Source organism: Mobula hypostoma, chromosome 23, assembly GCF_963921235.1.
Source record: "Mobula hypostoma chromosome 23, sMobHyp1.1, whole genome shotgun sequence".
Classification (NCBI taxonomy): Eukaryota; Metazoa; Chordata; class Chondrichthyes; order Myliobatiformes; family Myliobatidae; genus Mobula; species Mobula hypostoma.
In genome coordinates, this window is record NC_086119.1 from 29,769,380 (window position 1) to 29,796,346 (window position 26,967).

Genomic DNA, 26,967 nt, shown 5'->3' on the forward strand with positions numbered 1-26,967 from the left:
ATGTAAGCACCCTTCATCTTTAGTAATACAGCTTTTTGTCATAAAATGCTTTCTAATCACATTATCAGAATAACTGATAAGTTCAGTCAATCATTTCTTTCATCCATATCTACTTGCCATGTGGGTTCTAGAGTTTTATTGGATAAATTGGATCACTTGCTTATCTCTGAAACGATTTGGCATCTTTCCGAGGTAGCTAGTTTATTACGGTAATCGTTACTGAGAAATTTCACAGTGCATAGGTAACTGCATCATCAGCTAAAATTGCGGTTCAGCTGCATGATACTGACTAGATAACTGTGATCAACACTGGTCCAGATTTTGAAATACATTGCTCATATCTGTGAGAAAAATATGATCAGATTGTAATGTTTGGACCTATTCTTCAGAAAGCTAAGATTTTAAAGCTAGGCTTTATTATTGTTGTGAGAGACACTGATGTAACATACTAATTTCTAAGTGGCCTTTAATGGTAAGGGGCTCCCTAATGGAAAAGTTTTCTTTTGACCTTATAGAAGCTTTTCCTATATACCACTCACCGTGATTTATTATTATTTTATTTAGATTAATTAATTTAGATCAATACCTTTGAACCTCAACTTGAATTAATCCATCATTCGTTGTTTCTGCTTCGGAAGCAACAGAAACGATTTGCAAATGAACATGATGCATAAACGAAACATTTGCCAATTTATTGAGATAAATTCCTGCATTAGGGATAATACATGTTGTCATGGTAGTGGAGATATAAATCTGATTGCATTTGTTATTATTATTAAAATAGTTACAACTCAAGAGAGATTAACTATGCATGGTGCTTATAAATAGATAATGTACTGTACATCAGGAGGGGCTGGAAGAAAGGCGAGTATGGACTGCTTGAGAAATATTATAAAGTGGCAATGTTGAGAGAAGGGTTTCAGTTATAGAAAAGAGTTTGATTTCTTACGGTTATAAAATCAGAAAATTGTGGAACTATTTACTAGGCTTGTCAGTCACCTATCATGGTAGGGTATTAATTGATATTTGAGAAAGTGGGGAGTAAGAAACTTAAGTTAGCATGGATTTGTCTGTCCGACCTGGCATTCTTTTGAAGAACTAACAGAAAGGATTATTGATAGAGGTGCATTAAATCAATAACTCGTAGACATTCAAAAAGCAATTTACCAAACACACTACATTTACAGATGCCTGCCTGGTGGGAGAATTAATACTGAATGGATGTTAATTTTGATCGGAGAGTAATAAGTAGTGAGCTACTGTAGGCATTGATTTTTTTGGACGTTGTTGTTTGTTAAATGGAAAATGACCAAATCTAGCTGAAGAAGTATGAAAGTATTACTGAACGTGATTTCAATGAACAGATGTCTGTGGACTGGACAGGGATGAACTTGTAGAGCTATGGACAAATGGTGGTGCTGTGCTACTAAATTGAACAGCTCTTGAATAAGTAGTCCAGGCTTCTCCTATGAGTCACACACACAAAATGTTGGAGGAACTCAGCAGATCAGGCAGCATCTATGGAAAAGAGTGAACGGTCGACATTTCAGGCCAAGATCCTTCATCAGAACTGGAGAAAAAAGATGAGAAGTCAGAGTAAAGAGGGGAGGAAGAGATACAAGGTAGTAGGTGATAAGTGATTTCAGGAGAGGGGGAGTGGTGAAGTAGAGAGCTGGGAAGTCAATTGATGAAAGAGGTAAAGGGCTGGAGATAGGAGAGTACAGAAGGCCACAGTAGAAAGGGAAGGGGAGGAACACCAGAGGGAGGTGATGGGCAGGTAAGGAGATAAGATGAGAGAGGGAAACAGGAATAGGGAATGGTGAAGGGGGGGGGGCAATTACTGGAAATTCAAGAAATTGTTGTTAATGCCACCAGGTTGGAGGCTGCCCAGACAGAATATGAGGTGTACTCTTTACTCTTTTCTGTAGATGCTGCTTGACCAGCTGAGTTCCTCTAGCGTTTTGTGTGTGTTGCTAGGATTTCCAGCATCTGCAGATTTTCTCTTGTCTGTGATCCTCCTATGAGTTGGTTCTATTGTTGTTACATAAATACATGCAAGCCATTCAGATATAAATTCATGTTTATAATGCCAGCAACAAAGGGCAATGTTGAGTGATTTTCATGGGAATTCTATCAAACATAGAAAAAGATACTCTTAATTAGTGTAATGAAATGAAGAAATGAACAGCTTGTTTTAGCTGCAGTAAGATATTCCATTACTTAGTAATGACAATAGACAATAAAAATCAGATGTTATCTGGTTCCTAATAACTGTAGTGAAGAAGATGCGCTGAATGTTGTTTCTTTCATTTGTGTTAATAACAGAAACAATAAAAGCAGTAAGTAGCCTGATCTCTCAGATTCCTCGTGCCCTTTGTTTAGATCAGAGTGTGCTGCTTCAGAATGGACATGAAAGTAAATGTTCACTCTCAGAATGGGGCATCACTCAGACTGAGCAGGGGAGAGAAAAATGGTGCCAATTAGCCACTGATCATGAAATGATGTTCCATTTTCTATCTTTCCAAAATATATATTGATCCTCAAAGTCTGTTTCTGCAATGAAAATCAAAGAAAAAAATTGTTGATGTTGGAATTCTGAAATAAAAACGGAAAATGCTGGAAACAGTGTTTGGTAATATTGCTAACCTGTAACTGTTTTGGTGATATTCTAAATAGGTAGCAGGTTGATGTTAGAAACCTGTAGGATCAATAGTGATATTAAAATGCCTTAGTTTTGCATGCGTAACCATGCACATACAGAACTAAGGCATTTTAACATCATTATTGATGTAGTTAAGCATCACATTATTCTCCATGTCATACGGCAAGGGGATGTGGAATTGCTGAATGAGATTTGAAGGGGAGAAAAGAATCAGATAATGGCATTTTGCAACAGTCCATGGAGAACTTCTGAAAGCTGGCAGAATGCTAATCATGCTCAAATTCAAGTTCATCTGACTGTGCATATATACAACCAAATAAATCAGCGTTCCTCCGGACCATGGAGTACCCACAAAACATATATCATGCACAGCGCATAAAACAAAGTACTATTACAAATAAGGTAACAAAATATTATCAGAGTGCATGTGGGATGCATTCACTGTCCTAGTGACAAGACCCTGGTGATGTCACTATCAGCTTCTATCCGCTGTTGAGTGATGGGACTCACTCACCAAAGCTTTCACTAACTACTATTCCCAGCATAGTGAGCCATTACTTCTCGAAACTAATGCAAACAATAATGATGAGACTTTTACGGGCTTTTGCTTTGCTGTCTAAAATTGTAATGGGTGGCCTCATAACATTTTCTATGTAGACGTTTATGGAAAGAGTGAGAAATTATTTTGTATATAATTACATTAGTTCTCAGTGCTATAAAGGTGATTCCAATATACAGCATAAATCCACCCAAGTAATAAGATTATAAGGTTCTGAAGTTATGGCTTTAACAGGATCTCATTTGGACTTAAGCAGAAAAAAAATTACATTTATGGAAATGTGGCTGTTGAGGTTTACAGTGTCTGTTTACCTCTTCCCCTGGGAATATGTTGGCCTCCTGTTGAAGTTATTTCAGAAAAAGAGTTCCCTATAGAATCTATGGACCAATGGAATATGAGTAAGTGGAGACAATGTTAATCCTGAATGCTGTACAAAAAATACAGATAGTATAAAATCATAAACTCTGAAGCAGGGGTAGGCAACCTTAAGCACAAATGATTTTCTAGCATGTGTTATTTATTAATTTGAGGCAAAACATAACTGGATGTATTTAAATGAATAATTCCCATATTTCAAGTGTTTTATGGCATTTATCTGGCCCACCATCCGGTCATTAATACGCGATCCGGCCCACAGAGGCACAAAGGTTGCCAACCCCTACCTAAAGCATGAGCATCTCCTTTATGTAATTCTATCCAATATAATTATTGCTCTTACTGTAGAAGAGTTTCTCCTGCACCTTGTTATAAATAGGTTTATTATTGTCACATGTACCAAGTTACAGTGGAAAATCATACCATTCATAACGATTAACTCATTATAACAGTGCATTAAGGTAGTACAAGGTAAAACAATAACAGAATACCGAATAAGGTATTACAGTTACAGAGGAAGTTCATTGCAGGTAGATAGTAAGATGCAAGGTCATAATGAGGTAGACTGGAAGATCAGAAGTCCATCTTATGGTGCGAGGGAACTCTTCAATAGTCGTATAACAGTGGATAGGAGCTGTCCTTGAGGCTGGTAGTAGGTGATTTCAAGCTCTTGTATCTTCTGCCTGATGGGAAAGAAGAGAAGTGAGAATGTCTGGAGTGAGTAGTATCTGAGGTTACATTGGTTGCTTCACTGAAGCAGTGAAGTGTAGGGTGAGTCCATAGAGGGGAGGCTGGTTTCCATGATGTACTGAGCCATGTTCATGACTCTCTGAAGCTCCTGGCAGTCACAGGCAGAGCAGTTGCCATTCGATGCTGTGATGCATCCAGATAGGATACTTTCTATGGTGCATTGATAAAAGTTGCTGAAGGTCAAAGGAAGCATGCTGAATTTCTTTAGCATCCTGAGGAAGTAAAGGTGACGGTGAGTTTAACTAGCCATGGTGCCAACATGATTGAACCAGGACAACTTATTGGTAATGTTCACTCCTAGGAGCTTAAATCTCTCAACACTCTCAACCACAGTACTGTTGATTCCTTCCTGAAGTTAATGGCCAGCTCTTTTGCTTTGCTGACACTGAGGGAAAGGTTGTTGTCATGACGCCATCTCACTAGGCTCTCTATCTCCTTCCTGTTCTACGGCTCATGATTTGATGCATGATTTGCCTGCATCAGTGGTATAATTTCAAACTTATAGATGGAGTTAGGGGAGAGTCTGGCCACATAGTTGTGAGTGTACAGGGAGTAGAGTAGGGAGCTGAAGATGCAGCCTTGTGGGGCACCAGTGTTGAGAATAATCATAGCAAAGGTATTGCTGTCTATTGAGGTCTATTGGTCACAAAGTCAAAGATCCAGTTGCAAAGGGAGGTATTGAATCATATAAATTATCTGAGTTTAAATTTGAGGTTCTATTGTAGCAATGTTCTGCGTAAGCCACACATAGAAGTTAACTATTAGATGCTTTAATTTAGTGAAATTGCTAAACAAACTCATAAAGTAAATAATTCTCCTAATTCATGACATTTGGAAATACTAATTAATTTTTACAGAGATAATTCAGGACTACACTGTCCCACGGAGATTTAGATATAAACATGTAACTTTTTCAATAGCAGTTGCTGTCTTGGTGTCACCATATTTCCTTCTGATCTTAACAATACCGTATCAAATGGCTGTTTGTTTGCATGATTGCAACGAAGGCTGGTTTGCTGGTTTTTGGTGCCAGGCAAGTAACCTCTTCCTCAGTGTCAACGAGACAAAGGAGATGGTTATTAACTTCAGGAGGGCTCGCACCTCTCACACCCCTCTTCATATTGGCAGCATTGCAGTGGAATTGGAGAGCAGTTTGAAACTTCTGGGAGTGCACGTCTCGCATCACCTTTGATGGCCTCAGTACACGTTATATACAATCAGGAAATCCACCAACAGCCCTATGAGGAGGACGAAGAGAGCTGGACTATTTACATCTATACTCATGTCATTCTACAGATGTGCGGTAGAGAGCGTCTGAATAACTTGCATCACTGCATGGTACAGAAACTGCACCACGGCAGACAAGAAGGCTCTACCATAGGTAGTCGAAACTACCCTGTGTATCACCGGCACCATCCTACCCGTCATCCAGGATATATATACAGTAAAGTGCTGAAAAAGGGCCTGTAGGTTCATGAGGGATTCCACCCACCCCACTCATGGATTGTTTATCCCACTCCCATCAGGGAGGAAGCCACATAGTATCCATGGCAGGACCACCAGACTCAAAAACAGTTACTTTCCCCAAGCAGTAAGGCTGATCAACATCCCCAGCTACTAACCCACCCATTCCTCAACCCCAATCACCACTACTTTATCATTTCCTGTCTGGGTCACCTTAGGTACAGACACTTGTGTGCCTAGCATACATTCAATCTATGTATATGAAGCACCTTCAATTACTCCAAAAGACTGAGTTTTGGTAAAATACTGAAAGGCTTTTATTCGCTGTACAATACGACCTCCACAGTGAGTGTCTGCCCCCGGACTGAGGGGGAGGGGCAAGGCGAACACCTTTATACAGGACTCTGTGATAGGAGCCACAGGGGCAGTCAACAGAGGAGTGTGTCCAGACAGGTAACCGAGTTACAACATATATACATGGTTTACCACAGTATATAGTCTACAGTATCTTAAGTATTTATATTTATTGTTATGCTCTTTATCTTATTGTGTTTTTACTTTGTGCTCCATCGGACCCAGAGTAACAATTGTATTGTTCTCCTTTGCACCTGTGCACTGAAAATGACATTATACGATCTTGATCTTGGGTGAGGGCTACTACTACAGTTCTGCAATGAAGAATTTGGGAAATTGTGTCTATAGTTCTTTTTATTCTTAAGAGACAAATTGGATGTTTTTGAGACACTATTTAGGAACAGAGTACATCCAGAACCTGGTGAATGCTACACAGACAAAAAGACCTTCTCTGTGTGCATGCACATATGTGTTTGTGTGTGTGTGTGTGCATGTGTGTGTGCGTGCGTGCACGTGCAATATTTACCAGTACATCATGACTGTTATGCAGTATCCAGGAATGGAAGATTAATCTCTAGGTTATTTTCTCCTGCAAAAAGGGAGAAAAATTAAGAATTAAGTTGTTTTAATGTTTTTTTTAGTTTTTCCATTGTAGGATCATTGGAGAGAGTGGGATAAAAGGATTTTGATGACAAGCGTATCCAGGTCAGGTCACTCAACAATTAGGTGTGCTGATATAGTACTTGATGTCGGTTGTGTTCGATAGCAATTAGCAAGAGCTAAGGGTTGTCGGAGGCAGGATGATTGTGTGGCAGTGGCTCTAGGAATTCATCCACAGTTGATGGTTCAGGAAAACTAATTTTAAAAAATACCAACTTACAACTGACTGATGGTTCCAGAGTTGAATATTGTTTTGCTCCAGCAGGTGGCATAATAGCCTTCATCCATCACTGATTTCTGTAAGAAATTAATCAGCTTTTTCAAACTAAAATTAACTTCTGTTATCTATGGATTTGCTTACATTTTTGATGCCATTATATTTATCAGTGTTCAGTCATTAACTTTATTTTACTGTAATGTCTGTAATGCAGGCCCTCTTAGCGGCAAGTAAGAAATCAATCACTAGAAAATGGCTAAATCCAATACCACCTACATTAGAAGATTGGTACGAAATTATCTTGGAAATATTTAAAATGGAAAAGTTGACTTACTCCCTGAGAACTCAAAAAGAAACATTTTATCAAATCTGGAATAAATGGATTGAATATATAACCCCAATGCGAGCAGACTTTAGATGACTCTTCTAATGATTTATATTGCTCTTCTCATCAACACAGTAATATTGCTAACGTAAACACCCCTAGTCTAAATGTTTGTTTTTTTTTGGAAAATAGAGAATTAACACAAGTAAAGGGAAAGATTTGGGAAAGGGATAAAAAAAATGAAAAAATTAAGTAAATAAGTACATAGGGATTGGATAATTATGTCTGCGGGCAGGAACAAGCACGAACAAATTGGGATATAAACACCTACAATGGTTGGTATATAGGCTTGTATGCAACATTTTGGACCAGTGGAAATGGTCCGGAAGGGTTGTATGGAAACTATTATTACCATTTTTCTTAACTAATTTCATTACTTAGCCTAATAGGTTAGATTTACCACAGTACATAATTATCTATTTAAATGTTTATTTTCCTTCTATATCATCTCAATGTGTACTTAAGAATGTATAAATAATTGTAGTTTTATACATATAAAAAAATGGAAAAGGTTATATGTGTGAAAAAAGTACATGATAATTGTGAATTCCTTATCCAAATAAAAATAAAATTAAAAAAAAAGAAATTAATATGGCCAAATGTTAAATGAAAAATTATATTCAGGCAAGGATGTTTCCCTCTGTTAATAATATATATTTATAATCAATCATGCAGACTCTATTGATGCATGTTGTTATTTTTATAGGAAAATGAAAAAAAGTTTGTAAAAATGTAACAAATAAAACTAGGAGTAAGCCAACAAGACCCCTTCAACCTACTCTTTTATTCAATAAAACCATGCCCTGTGCACTTCCATTTAGTACCCAAAAATCTTCAAATCTTGTTTTGGATATACTCAGTATAAGAGTATTCACATGCTTTGGAAGCAAACGATTCCACAAATTTAAAAGAGAAATTTCTCCTTATCTCACTGGTAAATGATTGACTCATTATTCTCAGACCATGCCTACTAATTTAAAATTCTCCATCTAGACGAAACAGCTTCCTAAATGTACCCTGTCATTTTTCTCAACTAACATTTTGTAAGTGCATTTTTAGTGAGTACTGATGGATTGATTGTGGAGCAGCCACAAACAATCAGTCTCTGCATCACTGTGTGATTGCTTCAAGTTACCCGTGTATCAAATCAAAGACAGATGTGACGTTCCATCCCATTTCATATTTATATTTGGCAGTTGTCAGTCATTCATTTATATGAAAAAGGAGCAAGATAAGAAACTGCAGATTGTTCAATGTCAGTAAATGGGGTAGCACTATTCTGTGTTATTTAAAATCATGGTAGTGGAACATTGTGGATCAGAGAGTCAGATTCTTCATAGTCAGGCAATTATGATCTATGGAGAATGATCGAAGTACAGACTAGTTTTGATCCAACTTATCATGGTGTGATATCAACAGCTGGAGAACAGACCACAATGCTATGATCTGAAATGGTTACAATGTAATTATAGTAATGGTAAATTAAGATTCTCTTGTTCTAATAATTAAAGTAAAATGCAACAGAAAGCTTCTCCTTCATCTGCTTTTTAATGTCATGAGGCAGAGATTTTGTAAATGCGATAAAATATCTTGTAATGTAAGTGGCATACCATAGTTACTTCCATTATATTTGTGTTTATTAGTCACCACTTGGACAGGGAATTTAACTGAAAGATCCCTAGGGATGAAAGGCCTTCTCCAACTATATTAGAAGGAGAATTGTTGTGTGTGAGTGTAATTGCTGTTAGGGGAGGCTGGTTCGTTAGCAGAAGTTAAAACAAAAACTAGTGCGAATAGTTAACCATTTTATCCAGTGCTGTGTATGTCTGGGGTGTGGAGATTGGAGGATAATGACTGAATAAGTTAAAAGTGAAATAAGAGCTATTTTGGAGCAATTGGCTAGTGAGAACATTCTATGGAAAACATGAAAAGAAAAAGCAGTAATTGCAATTCATAGATCTCTTTGGTACTGATTTGGGAAAATAACCAGTAGGATACCCATTTTCAAAACTCAAAGCCAAGCCAATCCCGAAAATTAATAGATTAATTCGCTTGACATCTGCAATGAAGCTAATGTAGAATCTTTAAAACAAAATTACTTAAACATTAAGTTAAGCAGAACATTATTGAAAGCTTAAATCTGATGTCAGGGTTAATTATATTTAAGAAAATAAATTTTGAGAATGTAATTAGAACATAGAAACAGAAACATAGAAAACCTACAGCACAATACAGGCCCTTCGGCCCACAAAGCTGTGCCGAACATGTCCCTTCCTTAGAACTACCTAGGCTTTACCCATAGCCCTCTATTTTTCTAACCTCCAGGTAGCCATCCAGGAGTCTCTTAAAAGATTGGTATATTGATTAATTGGTATATGGATGGGGAAATGCAATGGATGCAGATGAGAAGCACTTTGACAAGGTATTGCGCAGACTATTGAAAAGGTGAAGCAATGGGAAATTAGACAGAAAACAGCTATTTGAACTAGGCATCAATTAGCAGGGAGGAAGTGGTTAAGAGTAGTTTCTCAGTGTGATTGGCATATTGCAGTGGTGAACTGCAGGGTTTAATTGACTGTATGCATCCATAATTTGGAAATGGGGTTGAAGGGACTGGTATTTTTTGTTTGCAAGTTGTACTAAAATAGTAAAGAGGAGGAAGAATTTACATGAAGTTTTGAAGCTGTGGGCTACACTACATGGTTGAAAAAGCCTAGGAAAGCATTTAAGCATTGATTAGGTAGGTTGTTGAAAGCAAGGGAGTTAAACAATATGAATAGGATAAGCACTTGTGATTAGGACTACTGCTTGAATGGGTGATAAAGCCCAACATAAAAGGTGATGTTTAGATAATAAGTAATAAAAGTTTAGTTGATATTTTGGATATGTTGAATTGAAATTTTATTCATTTTAACTGGACTATTTTCTTACTAATCTACAGGACAATTGGATTTTGTGATATCCGCAGAAATAATTAAAGTTTTTATTAAGTTAAATGTAAGACCAGAAACATTTTGCAGCTTATAGAATAGTTAACAAAGGCTTTGTTATTGAACAAGAAATTAACTTTTTGAGAAAAGTGTTCTGAGACTTTGTGTTTGATGTTGCAGATGTTATTAGAAAATGTGCTCAGAATTTTAAAAAAACAGGTTTGTGAGGGTGCCCTCAAATTGTAATTTAGTTCAGTAATGGAAGAATATGCTGTACTCCTTCAGAAGAAATCTCAAACTACAGATTATATTCATGAGTGTATAACAGTTTTTAAATTATGTGCTCTCTTCAGTCAGAATGTCGAAGAAATTTGATTTGTATTTTTAATACGAGGAGGAAAATAAAAGTGGAATTTATTATTCTTGTGAAATAAATGTGATGTGTTTTAGGCTGCTACCAACATTGACTGAAGCTGCTTTGAAGATAGTGCTTAACAACATTTACAACTTTAACACTTAAGGCTGACTTATACTTGTGTGTACCAGCTTTATGCCGTAGCCTACGCAAGTGGGCTACACCGTTATACTTGTGCGTTGGTATGCTGCGTTGCTTTGCAATTCGGGTATGTATGCGCATGTGCACGTCACGTATTCGCATGTCACTCATGTGCACACACCTGCCTGTACCAGGCCTCATGGTCATGGTAGTCTTTCTTGGGGTAAACAAGTTTAAAGCGAGTGTCTTTTTTCGTAAAAGCGAAATGTGTCCTCCATAATTTCGGAGGTCTATAAAGCTTTATGGAAAGCATTGCAGCCAGAGTTCCTTCCCTGCCCTTCAGTCAGCCAATGGGAAGCTATTACAGTGTAGGAGGAAATACGATGCTACCAAGCCGACCAATCACAGTTGTTGCAGTCTGTGTTGCCGTGACGTGTAGTTACATTTTGGGAGAGGTGCGCATCAGGCTAAGGCATAGGGATCCACGTAGGCACTGCGTAGGGTTTGTGGCTATGCCGTACCTACAGTATCAATTTGACGCGCAAGTATAAATCAGCCTTTAGTAACCACTTAGCCAGCTGCATTGTGTCTATTTGTTTCTGTCAATAAGATCGCAATTGCATGGCATTTTTGCATGTACTTTATGTAGCTTTTAGGTAATATGAAGTGCAAAATGATCATAGAACCGAAGAAAGGTTACAGTTCAGGTGCAGGCTATTTGGCCTATCATGTCTGTGTCAGTTCTCTACCAGAGCAACGCTATTGTTACACCAACATGCCTTTCTTTGCAGTTTTGTAAAGTTTTCTCAAGTATCCAATGAAACTTGCTTCTGTCACATATCCAGGGAATGTAATCAAGATTCCAAATACAGGCATAGTAAAAATGTTTTTCCTCAAGATCCTCTTAGTCCACTTCCCTTCTGTTTTATACGCATAGTCTCTATTCTTTGAGCCCCATCAAAGGCAACAACCTGTCTGATCTGCTCTGTGCAGATCCCCAGTCATTTAATACACTTTTATCAAATCTTCCCTCTGCCTTTTCTTCTTCGATGACAACAGTCACAGCCTCTCAATCTACTCTTGAAGCAGTAGCACTTTATCCTAAGTACCATTGCCATGAACCTTTGCTCTCAAAAATCTTCATATTTTTCCCGATAATACAATTTCTGATAACACACAATTTTCTGCTTTGTACTCTATGCCCCTGTTGATACAATGCAGAATTGCCATTAACTGCTTTCTCAGCCAGTGCTGCCATTTTCAATGGTTTGTCCATGCATACCCCTAGATCTCTTTGTTCTTACACCCCTCTTAGAACAATATTCTTTATTACTGCTCTTCATTCTTTCTACTGTGTACTTCCATTTTGGGGATGAAACCTGTTTTGTCGGCCATTTTAAAAGCTTTCGTAAAATCCACATATGCGACATGAACTGCCTTGCCCTCATCAACTCTGTCACATCAGTTTAATATCATTTGCCAAAAACAAATCCCTGCTGGGTTGCCTTTAGTGATCTATTTCTGTCCAGGTTACTGCTAATCTTTTCCATGACCAATGTTTCTAAACCACTTTCCTACTGCTAAGGTTAAAGCGACTTAGTTTTCGAGACTGCTTATTTCCTTTCCAGTCCTGATGAAGGGTCTCAGTCCAAAACATCAACTGTTTATTCCCCTCCATAGATGCTGCCTGACTTGCTGAGTTCCTCCAACAATTTGTGTGTGTTGTTCAAGATTTCCAGCATCTGTAGAAACTCTTGTGTTGATAATATTTGGCACTCTCCTTTTAAGCAATAGATTCCTAGATAAAGATAAGCGTACCTAAGAGAATTCATGAACACATTACAATGTTTAAATACCTCTCTCTCCTGCCATCTGGCAAAAGGCACCGAAGTATTCGGGCTGTCATGACCAGACTATGTAACAGTTTCTTCCCCCGAGTCATCAGACTCCTCAATACCCAGAGCCTGGACTGACACCAGCCTACTGCCCTCTACTGTGCCTAATGTCTTGTTTATTATTTATTGTAATGCCTGCACTGTTTTGTGCACTTTATGCAGTCCTGGGTAGGTTTGTAGTCTAGTGCAGTTTTGTGTTGTTTTACGTAGTTCAGTGTAGTTTTTGTATTGTTCATGTAGCACCATGGTCCTGAAAAATATTGTCTTGTTTTTACTGTGTACTGTACCAGCAGTTATGGTCGAAATGACAATAAAAAGTGACTTGACTTGACTTGACTTGATAGTATTAGCTAAGAAACTGCTTCAGATGAATATACTGATACCTAGAAGCAGTGATTGTTTTTGAAACCACATGATACAGCTGTCATAGAGATATACAGCACAGAAACGGATCCTTCAACCTAACTTGTCCACACCAATCATGTTGCCTACCTGAGATAGTCCCATTTACCTGTTTTTGACCCTTATTCCTCTAAACCAGGGGTTCTCAATGTGGGGGATCCAGGGACCCCTCTTTCCTGTCCATTTACCTGACTAAATGTATTTTAAACATCAAAAATTGTTTCAAAACCATGAAGAGAAAGATCTGTTCATAGAAACATAGAAAATAGGTGCAGGAGTAGGCCATTCGGCCCTTTGAGCCTGCACCGCCATTTATTATGATCATGGCTGATCATCCAACTCAGAACCCCGCCCCAGCCTTCCCGCCATACCCCCTGACCCCTGTAGCCACAAGGTCCATATCCAACCCCCTCTTAAACATAGCCAATGAACTGGCCTCAACAGTTTCCTGTGGCAGAGAATTCCACAGATTCACCACTCTCTGTGTGAAGAAGTTTTTCCTAATCTTGGTCCTAAAAGGCTTCCCCTCTATCCTCAAACTGTGACTCCTCGTTCTGGACTTTCCCAACATCGGGAACTATCTTCCTGCATCTAGCCTGTCCAATCCCTTCAGGATCTTATATGTTTCAATCAGATCCCCCCTCAATCTTCTAAATTCCAACGAGTACAAGCCCAGTTCATCCAGTCTTTCTTCATATGAAAGTCCTGCCATCCCAGGAATCAATCTGGTGAACCTTCTTTGTACTCCCTCTATGGCAAAGATGTCTTTCCTCAGATTAGGGGACCAAAACTGCACACAATACTCCAGGTGTGGTCTCACCAAGGCCTTGTACAACTGCAGTAGTACCTCCCTGCTCCTGTACTCGATTCCTCTCGCTATAAATGCCAGCATACCATTCGCCTTTTTCACCGCCTGCTGTACCTGCATGCCCACTTTCAATGACTGGTGTATAATGACACCCAAGTCTCGTTGCAGCTCCTCTTTTCCTAATCGGCCACCATTCAGATAATAATCTGTTTTCCTATTTTTGCCACCAAAGTGGATAACTTCACATTTATCCACATTAAATTGCATCTGCCATGAGTTTGCCCACTCACCCAACCTATCCAAGTCACCCTGCATCCTCTTAGCATCCTCCTCACTGCTAACACTGCCACCCAGCTTCGTGTCATCTGCAAACTTGGAGATGCTGCATTTAATTCCCTCATCCAAGTCATTAATATATATTGTAAACAACTGGGGTCCCAGCACTGAGCCTTGCGGTACCCCACTAGTCACCGCCTGCCATTCTGAAAAGGTCCCGTTTATTCCCACAAAAGGTCCCGTTCATATTCAATCAGTGCACAGTGTGGAGCTACTTGACACGAGTGGTCTGGAAACTGATCATCATGTTTCTACAGACATTGATTGATACCTTAATGCAGGGGTTCCCAACCTTCTGTTTATGCCATGGACCAATGCCATTAAGCAAGGAGTCAATGGATCCCAGGTTGGAAACCCCTGCCTTAATGTGTGTATGTAGGTCTATGTGAATAATAAAATTCAAAATAGGATTCATGGTTGATCTCATAAGTGTGTAGATACACAAAAAAGCTGATTAGCAAGGTCTGAGTTTATAGACAGTTCTTGTGAGGTGTAACTGACTTCTTGACCTGATAAGAAGCTTAAGCATTTTATAGCAGAAGGTGGCCGTGTCCTTGCAAATATAAAAGTGAGAAATGTTAATTGGTTCCATACTGGAGAATTGACTACTCTCCAAATGAATCCATTTCTACAGCTAATTCACTCTGGAACCTTTCTCCCACACTTTTGTCTTAAATTCCTACAGGAGTGTTTCAATAATTGTATCAGTGAGATGCACACACTCAGTGCTCTACATCAGATCTGTCCAGCATTTTTCAACTGATGCATGTCCAGGTTCATAACACAATTTTCTGACAGTGTTGAGCCTTTTACGTGATTGCAGTCATTTGAAACTGTGGTAATGTTCCCAGTATGAGATATTTCTAATGCCTGGTGTTTATCTAGTTAAGCTGGTGCAGATGCCTCTGTGGAGTCATTACCAATGTTGCTGGGTAGGCGGAAACTTCAGATTTGAAAAACTAAAAGTGACAAAAACAATACAGGTTATTCAGTTCCATCTATAATTGTGCTTGGAACTTATTTAGAGCTTCAATGGTCTGCTTTTTGATTTTTCTATGTGAGCCTTTTACAAGTAATCTTTCATCCATGTGGAGCTGTATAGGAAAAATCCGAGGACGGATTTAATTATTGTGGGCTGATGCAAATCAGATTCTAATAGGGCCTATGAAAAAAAGCTCATCACCTTGGTACAAGTCGCAGAACATAGAACAGCACTGCACAAGAAGAGGCCCTTTCACTCGAGATGTTGCACCAAAGCTAATTAAGCTAATGACATCTAATCCCTTCTATCTGCATCCATATCCCTCCATCCTCTGCATATTCATGTACCCCTCTGAAAGCCTCTTGTACGTCATATTCTGGTGTTTAAAGGTATTTAACATATTTTCCCTGTTATTTGTGTCCTATGATAAACCATTTACAGTCTTTCTGCAAGGCTATATATTGATGACAACTGTATTACAGAGGGAGCTTCTTTCTATGCAGGGCCAAATATCAGCTTCAGTTGCTAAGATACAAGAAAGCAGATACATGTACAACTTTATTCTCTCTGACCCAAGTCTTCCTCTTCATCTAACTAATCTCACTCTCAATCATTTAGTTTTCTGCACTTCACAAAGTCTGACAAAAATGGAAAAATAATCACGCAATCAGAATTTTTCATCCTCAAGTGCAAATGCATACTCAGATAAAGAGGCAGTTTCTCTTTGAAAAGAAATCTCTATATAAAATGAATTTGTTCTCATGATTAATTTAAGAAAAGACACCAAGTAGAAAGAACTCAAAGAATTAAGTAAGATGTTCTGTCGGTACAGCTGCTTAATAATTACTAATGTGCCTTTGGGAAATTCCATGTCACTCTTGCATTCAGTTTAGAGTATTTAAAGTAGTACAGCAATAGTTATTGCATTATAAAGGCACCTAGAGTATTGAACTCAATTCTAGTCACTCCATTATCAGAAGGGTGGGGAAACTATGTAGAGTATGCAGGAAAGGTTTGCCAGGTTGCTGGATTAGGACATGTGCTATAAGGAGAGGCTGGACAAACTAGGGTTGTTTTCTTTGGAGTGGCAAAGGGTGAGGAGAGCCCTAAAAAAAGTTTATGAAGTTTTCGGAGGCATAGTTGGAATAGACAGCTGGCATCTTTTTCCTAGGTTCAAAATATCCAGTGGTGGTGGCATCCGTTAGTCTCGCGAGACCATGGATCTGCGCCCAGAAAGTCTAGCTTCAGTCTGTGTTAGAGCAGCCAGTACTAGAGGGTAATTAAGTTGAGAGGGGGAAAGTTCAAAGAAATGCCTAATACTAGAGGGTATGCTTTTAAGTTGAGAGGGAGAAAGTTCAAAGGAGAAGAGTGAGACAACGTTTTTTTTTACACAGAGTGGTGGGAGCCTGTGATGTGCTGCTCGGAGTGATGGTGGAGGCAATTACTACAGAGCCACTTATGAGGGTCTGAGATAAGCGCATGGTAGTTGTGTTCCTTATTGCCTATTAAGGACGTGTGATGCACTGGTGCTGATATGTCTGTAAAAACACCATTTATATTTTTTTTAAATATATATAAGTTAATGTGGATATATCAGCAATATGTGCATGAGGTAACAAGATATGCACATTAATAACTATGCCAAATAATCTTAAATTGTTATTTATTTAATAATCTGCAAAATTTGCACATACTTCTTGCAGCAGCCAATTCTGAAAAGCTAATTGCCACTGCTGACTACCCCCACAGATTTGTATGATGTGTCTTCAGCTCCGATAATGATTGTTCCGAAAGTCAAAGATACGTATTTGATCCTTTATTGACAATTAGCAAACATACAATCTTGAGGCAGTGAAACTCAGCGAAACTGAGCAGTCAGCAAACGATACGACATCTGTCGGTCCCCAGTTACAAATTGCACCATAAAAAGAATGAATATGTAACTTATTCCCTTTGCTTTTACCGCGCCCCCACCATTGTGACTAGTTATCATAATAAATGCCAAGCAGAATACAGTGCAGATAGAGAACAAATGCATAGCGCCAGCACTTTTAATAACATGCTGAATGTTCATGATGAGGTTCAATATTTTGATACATGGATTTCCCAGTTCATATTTTTAAAAATTAACAAATGAGAGCTCCTTTGTTTACTAGTGTTCAGGGAACGTGTGAGTATGCGAGAACATTGAGATTTCTCAGTTCAAACTGACACTTATCAAGACGGAAATTAATTTAACAGGTTTTATAGTAGAGCAAGGGTTTGCATTTGATGATTAGATAATTTTGATATTAGTTCTTAAATTTTCAAGTTTTCACAGCAAAGACCATTCAACAAAACTGAAACATTCAGTCTAGGGTTTTAGTTAATAGCTACCAAATGTTTTTGTACCAAATGATGACCAGTTAGACAACAACACATAGCTTCTGGATTTGCATATTAGGTGTTACTAATGTTGTTTCCATTTTTGTTAGCTCGGTGTCAGAGAGTGGTTCAAATATTTGCTGCTAAACTTAGGACTGAATTAAAAACACAAATCTGGTATTATTCCTAATGAACCACTTAGGAAACTTAATAATACTAGCAATTGGGAATTTGAAAACTGAATTGTAAATGTTATTGGGTGGGGAGAAAGTTTGCTTCAGCTGCAGACACAGATGGAAATGGGATTGCCAGGCAGCATCAGGTTGTAGCTGGTGATGAGTAGAAGGCATCTGTCAAAGTGGCAAAATGATTGGAAATCAAGTAGCTATTTGAGAAGTCGGGGCCATGTTCCATGTATCCTTAGGACAGGAGGGTAGCGAACTTAGAGAGTTCAAGATGAGTTGAGTTGGAGATTAAAATTGCTGAGGGTTGCAATGAAGCAGGAAAGGGGGGAGGATATTTGGAGCAAAAATCATGCAGGGCTTGGAGATGGTAGCAGCTTTTAAAATTGTTCCACAGGACTGAAGTAAGTTGGGGTGCTGGAAGGAAGAGAAAATACCAAAGAGTTCAAAGGAGAGACTAGGGGCAATATGTTTGGTGATGGTAACTGCACTGTTACCACGAAGATTTAAACAGGGAAGATGCCCCCACCCTTCACCATTCCCAATTCCCATTTCCCTCTCCCTCTCTCACCTTATCTCCTTATCTGCTTATCACCTCCCTCTAGTACTCTTTCCCCTTATCTTTCTCCATGGTCTTCTGTCCTCCTCTACCAGACTCCCCCTTCTCCAGCCCTGTATCTCTTTCACCAATCAACTTCCCAGCTCCTAACTTGAGCCCTCCCCCTCCCGATTTCACCTTTCACCTTGTGTTTCTTCCTCCCCTCCCCCCACCTTCAACCTCTGACTCCTCATCTTTTTTTCTCCATTCCTGATGAATTGTCTCGGCCCGAAACATCGATTGTTCACTCTTTCCCATAGATGTTGCTTGGCCTGCTGAGTTCCTCCATTATTTTATGTGTGTTGCCAGGAGATAGCAGCAATAAGTTACTGTGTAATCTGAGCTACATTTTTAATAGAGTCAATACTGGAAAGGATTTCAACATCATAGCACTAAATGCAATTGAAACTTCTTTGTGCATAAAGTAATTCTCGGGCTAACTGTGGTTAGTTTTTCATTAATTTGATTACTGAGATACTGATTTTTTCTTCTCTTTGCAGAAAGTCTGTATAAAGTGTGGAATTGAAACATTTGGGAGTCAACGAAAACCTGTCTGGCTTTGCAAAATATGCAGTGAGGGAAGAGAGGTAAGTTGCAGAAGTTGGGAAATATTGTACAGTCTAGATGTCTCCTTTTAAATGGAACTCTGGAGTATTTATGTATAAAAGTGGCGCTGTAACCCATGTGTGCAAATTGCTTTCTAGTCAACGAGCACTTGTCAATGCGTAATATTCACTTCAGTGTGGATACTTATATAAAAATATCTATTAAATATTAAATTTTCCGAAGGAGAATTCTGTTGAAAGCCATTTAAGTAGTTATTGTTTTCATATACCAAAAAGCACCATGATTAGAATTTTCTTTGCAGCACTGGTTAAGTTCTCACCAGTTAATGTTAAGATGGTGGATAAGTTTAATCAAGGTATTAATTCATTTATAGTTATTCATCTGAAGTATTTTCACCTACATGCTTGTACACCCAACTTAAGGAAGCAGTTCAATTTTGATCCTCATTAAAAATCAAATGCGAAAATAAAATCCCCTTTTATGTTTCACTTCTGTTTCCTTTCAGCTAGCTCCCAACAAGACCAATTGTTTAAAGCCAGTCTTGGTAATCAATATTGAATTATTTGTGGCATTATTGGACAAATGACAAAATTTATCATGATAAATGTATACAGATATCCCTTACTTTACAAAAAATTGGCAAACAAAACTTCTTCATTTATTTAGTGATTATAGTGTGGAGTAGGTCCTTCTGGCCCTCTTCAAACCACGCCACCCCAGCAACCCCCGACAAACCCAATTTACCCAATCCTAGTCAAGGGGCAATTTACAATGACCAATTAACCTACCTGGTACGTCCTTGATTGTACAGCCGGGGGTGGTAATGGGGACGAGCTCCCACTAAAGGCTCCCAACGGCGTGCGCTTCAATTAGCCTCTGACAACCAAGTCCAGCTCCTGGCCTTCATGTGTGGCTTAGCTCCTAAGCCCGGCGGAACTGGTTCTACTGACAGGAGAAGGGGCAAAGGCAGGTTACTGGCACCTTAAAACCAGTCGCTTCAGGCAGATGGGGCTTGTCAGCTGTGGTTGGCAGCTCATCTAGGAGAAGGCAAGCTCTGATCTCAAACCTCCACTGCCTTGTGGCTACACCCACTCCTGGGGAAGGCTTGGGGAGTAAACCCCGAGGGAAATATCTGGAGCTGGAGTCTCTAAGACAGTCCTTCATTGAGTTCATTGTTGACAGGCAACTCCTGCGATGCTGCTGGTTCCAAACTGAATCACTCTCTGAAGTTCCTTTGGGTTTATCAGATGTGTGGAGAGGAGGAGCTTGCTACATGGGCAACAACTTGCTCTCCATATCGGACTGCGCAGGCTCGCATATCTAGACAGCTAGGATGCAATATCCATGGTCAAGTCTGACCGACAGAGGCCTCACACATCACACATCTTTGGAATGTAAAAGGAAAGATATCAGTATTAACAACAAGAAGCAATTGAAATCTCAAATGCAGCTCTGTCAATGAAGTTTTCTATTCTTTAGATTAATAGTCTTGCTAAAATAAACTACATTTTACACAGGCCATTGACATAAGTATGGAAATAAACCACAACATATTAACACAATAGTCAATAGGAGATGGACCTCATTTGGTTGCAATATAATGTTCCCCAGAAGAAATCTGTGTTCTATGAAGGGTAGAGATGTTGCAGTATAATGGAGAGAACAGTGGAAAGAAAAGTTCTTAATGGCGTGATATATTTCTGTCTTGGAGAGGCAGCATATTCAAGAATTGTAGCAGCAGAAAATTTTCAATTGGAGCTCTACCAAATTATCAAGGAAGGTGAGTACTTCCCCAGACAAGTGGTTAACATGGATGAAATGTAAAGCTGATGTCATCATGGGCATCCATTGTAAGGGATGTGAAAAATGCTCCAAGCTTAAAGGCTGCCAAAAACAGCATTTTTTGTTCTTCTTGGAGGCGACTACTCAGACTCTGAAGGGATATTTAGTGGTCAATCTTTCAAAGGTGTGGGGATTCAACAGAAACTCCTAGATAAAGGGCTGTACTTGCAAGGTTATATAGTTTCTGTCAGCCTTTGTTGATCAACATTATGTGAGGAATAACCTGAAAAACATAGCCTTGCTGGTTACCACTGAGGATATAACATGTCAACATTACTTCATTATTACAGTCAATGGATTGGACCACTATTTTCAAAGCTCACCATTTACAACATGTAACGAAGCCTGTCATTTCAGAGTGATATGGTAATGACAAATCCATCGTTCACAAAATTCTGAGAAGTCAGGATATCTGGTTGGTCATAGACTACAATGGCCCCACACAATGATAAATACGTTCTCCCTGTGACTGCATGGTTTCCCTCTAGGTGCTCCTGTTTCCTCTCTCAGTCCACAGTAGGGTAATTGGGTCATTGTAGATTGTGCTTGGGTTAAATATAGGTGGATTGCTGGATGCTGTGGTTCATTGTTCTGCACTGTACCTATAAATAAATAAATCGGTTGTACATGGGGGGATTTGTAGGTTAACAGATCTGAGAAATCTCCAAGTTGGCAATTCAGAATGTCATGTGAAAAGCTCACAAATGAAAATTTGCTGGAGCTTGAACTTCAGAGAACTTCGCAAGACCAGGAAACTTTCAAGATTATTGAGAAAAGTGCACACAGTGAGGCTATCAGGGCCATGCTATCTTTTCAGGAAATTGAAGGCTGTCTTCAAAGGACTGATTTCTAATGCAGAGCACAGAATTAGACGTGGCTGCATGATGGAAAATGACAAGCTTTGACATAAGAAGCTTTACCAAATAAAGTAAGTTGTCATGATGTACATCAGAGTCTTCCTTAAGCTTCAATTATCAATCACCCAAGAACAGTCACAGGTGGAACCCTCATCTTCAAGGTTAAAGCACCACCAAGTCCTGATTCAGCTATTTCACCATTACCTGAACATCTGCCCTATCACAACCTTGACATTCAAAACAATTAAGTCTTATACGCAGGAGTAGATCACTATTCAAGCCTGCCACACCTTTCAACAAGATGATAGCTATATAAGACTTGCATTCCCACCTACTCAAGTAATCTTTCATTTCTTTGTTAACCAAGAAACTGCCTCATAGAAGATTCCACTGGACTTTGAGGAGGAGTTCCAAAGGGTGCAAAACTAGGGGGCATAGATTTAGGGTGAGAGGAGAAAGATTTATAAGAGTTGTGAGGCAGATAGAATTATATCATTTAGGAAGCAATTGGATATGTGCATGCAGGGGTATGGCTTCAAGGGTAGGAAATTAGGGCGAACTGAGATACATGGATTTGTTGGACCAAAGGGCCAGTCTTTGTGGTGTATTTATTTCAGGCAACCCTCAATCTGGCAAAAAGAGCATCATGTCTTACTTAATTGCACAGCCCCCTAAATTTGTGGCAGTGAACTCTATTTTAAGATTTTCCAGCAAGATAATAAATCCCTAAGCCCTCCATTTAAAGTTTGTGTTTGTGGATTTTTGCTTGTGAAATGGTAAAGTTAGTTTTTTTCATGCTTGGACACAGAGGGAAAATGTATTTATTTAGGGACACAACACAGAACAGGCCATTTCAGCCCAATGAGCGAAACTGCCCAGCAATCCACCTACCTATTTAACCCTAGCCCAATCACAGGCCAATTTACAATAACCAATTAACCTACTAACCAGTATGTCTTTGAACTGTGGGAGGAAACACAGAGCACTCAGAGGAAGCCGACGTAGTCACGGGAAGGACATACAAACTCCTTACAGACAGTGTAGGAACTGAAATCTGAACTCCGACACTCAAGCTGTAATAACGTCATGCTAACTGCTAAGTTACCATGGCAAAAATAACAGAGAAAAATGGAAATTCTGGAAATCCAAAGTAAAAATAGCAAAAGCTGCAAATGTTCAGGTCAGGTTGCATCTGTTCTTTTTCTATAAGCGCAACCTGACCTGCTGAATATTTCTAGCATTTTCTGTTTTTATCTTGTACGCTGCCTTGATTTCAATTTTCCTTCCATCTTTCTAGTTAATTGAAATGTACTTTTTGTCTTATACCTGTTAGATTGCATCCTTGTGTGACCTTGTGTTTCACAACTGCATAGTCTACCAAATGAGACATCACTTGTATTCCTTTCCACATCAGAGGTGCTTTCATTTGCTGCCTGCTTGAACCATCGTCTGTTGTATGCACAGTTGCCACCCTCATGCTGCACTGAAAACCTGAGCTATAAAAGCTTTTCTTATCAGCAATATTAAGGAGAGAACATTACTGGGAAAAATTAAATTAAATCCTTTTTTCATTCTAGTTTTGGATAATTTTCATGTAAAAGGATCCAATCATCGATATTCTTGCTTGAATTCATGATTTAAACACAGTACAAATGTACTACACTTTGTATTGAAAACACAGTTGTATTTTCTTTGTCTTGAGCTCCAGCTGTGTTTACTAATTAGTAAAGTCACATGGAGCCAGATTTTTATTGAAAGTATTACACAGTTTGCATGATGCATGGTGATACTAATGTATAAATAGGCTAGAAACTTGTGCCGAGGAAGAGAATTACTCCGTGAATTGTGAATTGCCATGTTGCTGGGAGATCAGCTTTGCTCAGCTATTAGATTTGTGAAAATGTGATAGTCCTATGAATTTCATGAACCTGCAGGATCTGCATGTTAATTGCCATTCCATTCATTTCAATTTAAATCTAGCAATCAACAGCATGGTAGAAGTAGAAAGTGCTGGAAATATTCATCAGTGCAGACAGCCTCTGTGGAGACAGATTTAGAGTTAATGTTTTAGAGAGATTATCTTTCATCATGTCTAATGAAAGATTGAGGATCCCTACTATCCATTCCACAATCTCTTTGACTCACTGCCATCAGGAAGGAGATACAGGAGCATCTAGATTAGAACTGCCAGACTAGATTACAGCTTCTTCCCTCAGGCTGTGAGATCTCGTCACCAGGAGAGTGAGCTGTTTACTGTTTACCTGTGATGCGCACTTCATGCATTTTGCATTATATTTTATTAACTTATTTATGGTAACATTTTGTTTTATATGTTGTGTATGATATGTTTTGTGGATTCACTGTGGTCCGGAGGAAAGCTGTTTCATTTGGTTGTATATATGTACAGTCAGATGACAATGAACTTGAAATGTCAATGTTTCGGGGGCGACTTCCGGGTCATCAAGGGAATGGCGGCGTAAGGAAAAGGTCTCTCGACAAAAAAGAAGGTAAACTGCCCCAAAATCGAATTTAGACAAATACTTAATATTGCATAACTATATTAATAAAAGGGGCAAGGATGATGTCTAAGAACAAGATTAAGAAGTCCGCTCCGAAGGCTGATAGACATAAAGAGACGCAGCAAGGCGACGGGCCTAGCTCCCCCACGGCGAGCCAGGATGGAGATAATGAGGGGGAATCGATGACTCTGTCTTTGATTCTCGGAGAGATTCGTGAGTTCCGACAAGATAACAGCAAACAGCTGGAAGATATTAAAGGAGAAATAGTAAAAACTAACTCGCGGATAGATGAAGCCGAAGCGAGGATTGTTGGAATTGAAGAGAAGCTACAAAACGCCGAGGAAGTGATAGCAGAAATGCTGAAGCTGCAAGACCAACTCCAGTGGAAACTAATAGATCAAGAAGACCGCTCGAGAAGGGAAAATGTGAGGATCTACGGAGTTCCCGAAGGAACCGAAGGTAAACCCGGATTGATGATTCCCTTCATAGAGAAGCTGCTTAGAGAGAACCTTGATATACCGGCCGCAAAAGACCTACAGATAGAAAGAGCTCACCGCGCGTTGACACCACATCCCTCAACAGGCACCCAGCCCAGATCGATTCTGGTCAGATTTCTCAGTTACAGAACGAAGGAAGAGGTGCTTAAACGGGCATGGCAAAAGAAAGGTTTCATGTGGAACAACTGCAAAATCAGTTTAGACCACGACTACGCACCGGGGATTCTTGCCAGACGGAAGGAATATACGGAAACACGGAGAGTCCTGAAGGAAAACAACATCAGATTCCAGACCCTGTATCCAGCTCGGCTGAGAGTCTTTTACGACGAAGGGACAAAAACTTACGCTACGGTGGAGGAGGCAACGTCGGACCAGGCGGACCGGGGACTACCTATTAAAGTTATCACTCAACCGGAGTCGCTACTGGAGAGGATTCGGCAGAAGTCGTGGCAGTTAGTGGGGCGAGGATGCTCCACTCGAACCAGAGTGTCAAACTACAAGGAAAAGCTGCAAATATTCAGACGCGAATGTACAGAGAATACAGATTAATTAAGAGAAATGACTGAAAAGAGTAAATCGGACTTAAAGGTAAAATGAAAACTGGTAACTGAAAATAAACTAGGCGGAATAACTTGAATGATAGCAATATGGTCGAGACATAAATAGGAGAAAATTCTCTATGATTATTCAAACTGCTGAGGGCCCTCTAACACAGGGTGAAGGTAGAGGTTATCCCTCTGAACTGAGGCGGGTCGGTGCTCAGGCCTCACTGTGGGAAGTCGGGAAAAATTTTCAAATGTTACACGTTCAAAAATGTCTAGGGTGTGGTTATATGTCTTGGTTTACTGTTGAGAAGGGATTGCTTACTGTTTGGTTAGAAAAGGAGAGTGTTTTTTTTTCTACTAGAGAAAAATGCAAACTGAATTGGTAAAAATAATTTCCTATAATGTTAATGGGGTTTTGAATCCAATTGAAAGAAATAAGATTATGTCTAAATTGAAAAAAGAGAGGGCACAAATAGCTTTCCTCCAGGAAACACATATGAGCCAATCTGAACATGGAAAATTAAAAAGAATGGGCTTTAAGCATGTATTTTATTCATCATATAACTTGAGTCACAAAAGAGGGGTAGCTACTTTAATATCAAGTACTCTTAATTATGAACATATTTCAGAGACTAAAGACAAAGAAGGACGGTTTGTAAAAATCACAGGAAGAATAGAAGGTACAGAAATAACATTGCTCCTCCAGGTTGTGAATGGTCATTTTATAGACACATTTTTGACCTAATGGTCAGTTCTCAAGGGGTAGTAATTTGTGGAGGGGATTTTAATATTAGATTAAATCCTGTATTAGATTCTTCAAGAATAGTTACTCAGAATAAACCTCTGACTCGGAAAATGAATTCATTGATGGATGAGTTGGGAATTATAGATGTCTGGAGGGAATTACACCCTACTAGTAAAGATTATACACATTACTCTTTCCCTCATTCAGCCTATTCAAGGATAGACTATTTCTTTATCTTTAATACAGATAGACTCAGGATAAAAAACTGTAATATTGCAACAATTGATCTGTCGGATCATAGCCCAGTCTCTATGTCTCTAATCCTGGAAAGGAAAATGAGGAAAACACTATGGAGGCTAAACTCACATATACTCAATAACCCGAAAGTAATGGAGAGATTAAGGGGAGAAATCAAAGAATATCTAGACCTTAATGACACGGGAGAAACATCACCAGTGATCTTATGGGATACATTGAAAGCTGTACTGAGAGGGAAAATTATTTCCATTACCACTCACATGAAAAAAATCAATGCACAAAAATTAGCAGACCTTCAAGGAAAATTAAAAGAACTTCAAGTTGTAGATAGCAACAAAAGTAATTCAAATCGAAAACAGGAAATTAGGAAATTGCAAAGTGAAATTGACGATATTTATACGTCGGAAACTCAAAGAAATTTTCTTTACCTGAGACAAAAGAATTATGAAGTAGGAGGTAAATCAGCTAGATTATTAGCATATAAATTACGAAAACAACAAGCAGACAATACAATTCATAAAATAAAGAATCCAAAGACAAAGCTTGTGGAGAGTGCAATAGGGAAAATTCAAGAGAGTTTTGAAACATATTATCGAGAGCTGTACTCCCAACCCCGGGCCCCCAGTGAGCCCTATATAGACAGTGTATTGAATTTTTTAGATCTACCTAAACTTACAGATTTACAAAATGAAAGTTTATTAGAACCAGTAACTGTCAA

General features: G+C 39.0%; 1 protein-coding gene across 3 annotated transcripts in view; it reads left to right on the forward strand.

Moving 5' to 3' along the window:
- The window catches only part of LOC134336817 (rab effector Noc2-like), a 258,174-nt gene that overhangs the window by 126,393 nt on the left and 104,814 nt on the right, over positions 1-26,967 (forward strand). For all 3 annotated transcript variants that reach the window (XM_063031313.1, XM_063031312.1, XM_063031314.1), the window contains one exon: positions 18,920-19,006. In XM_063031313.1, the coding sequence (XP_062887383.1) occupies positions 18,920-19,006 (87 nt within the window). The remainder of the gene's footprint in view (positions 1-18,919; positions 19,007-26,967) is intronic.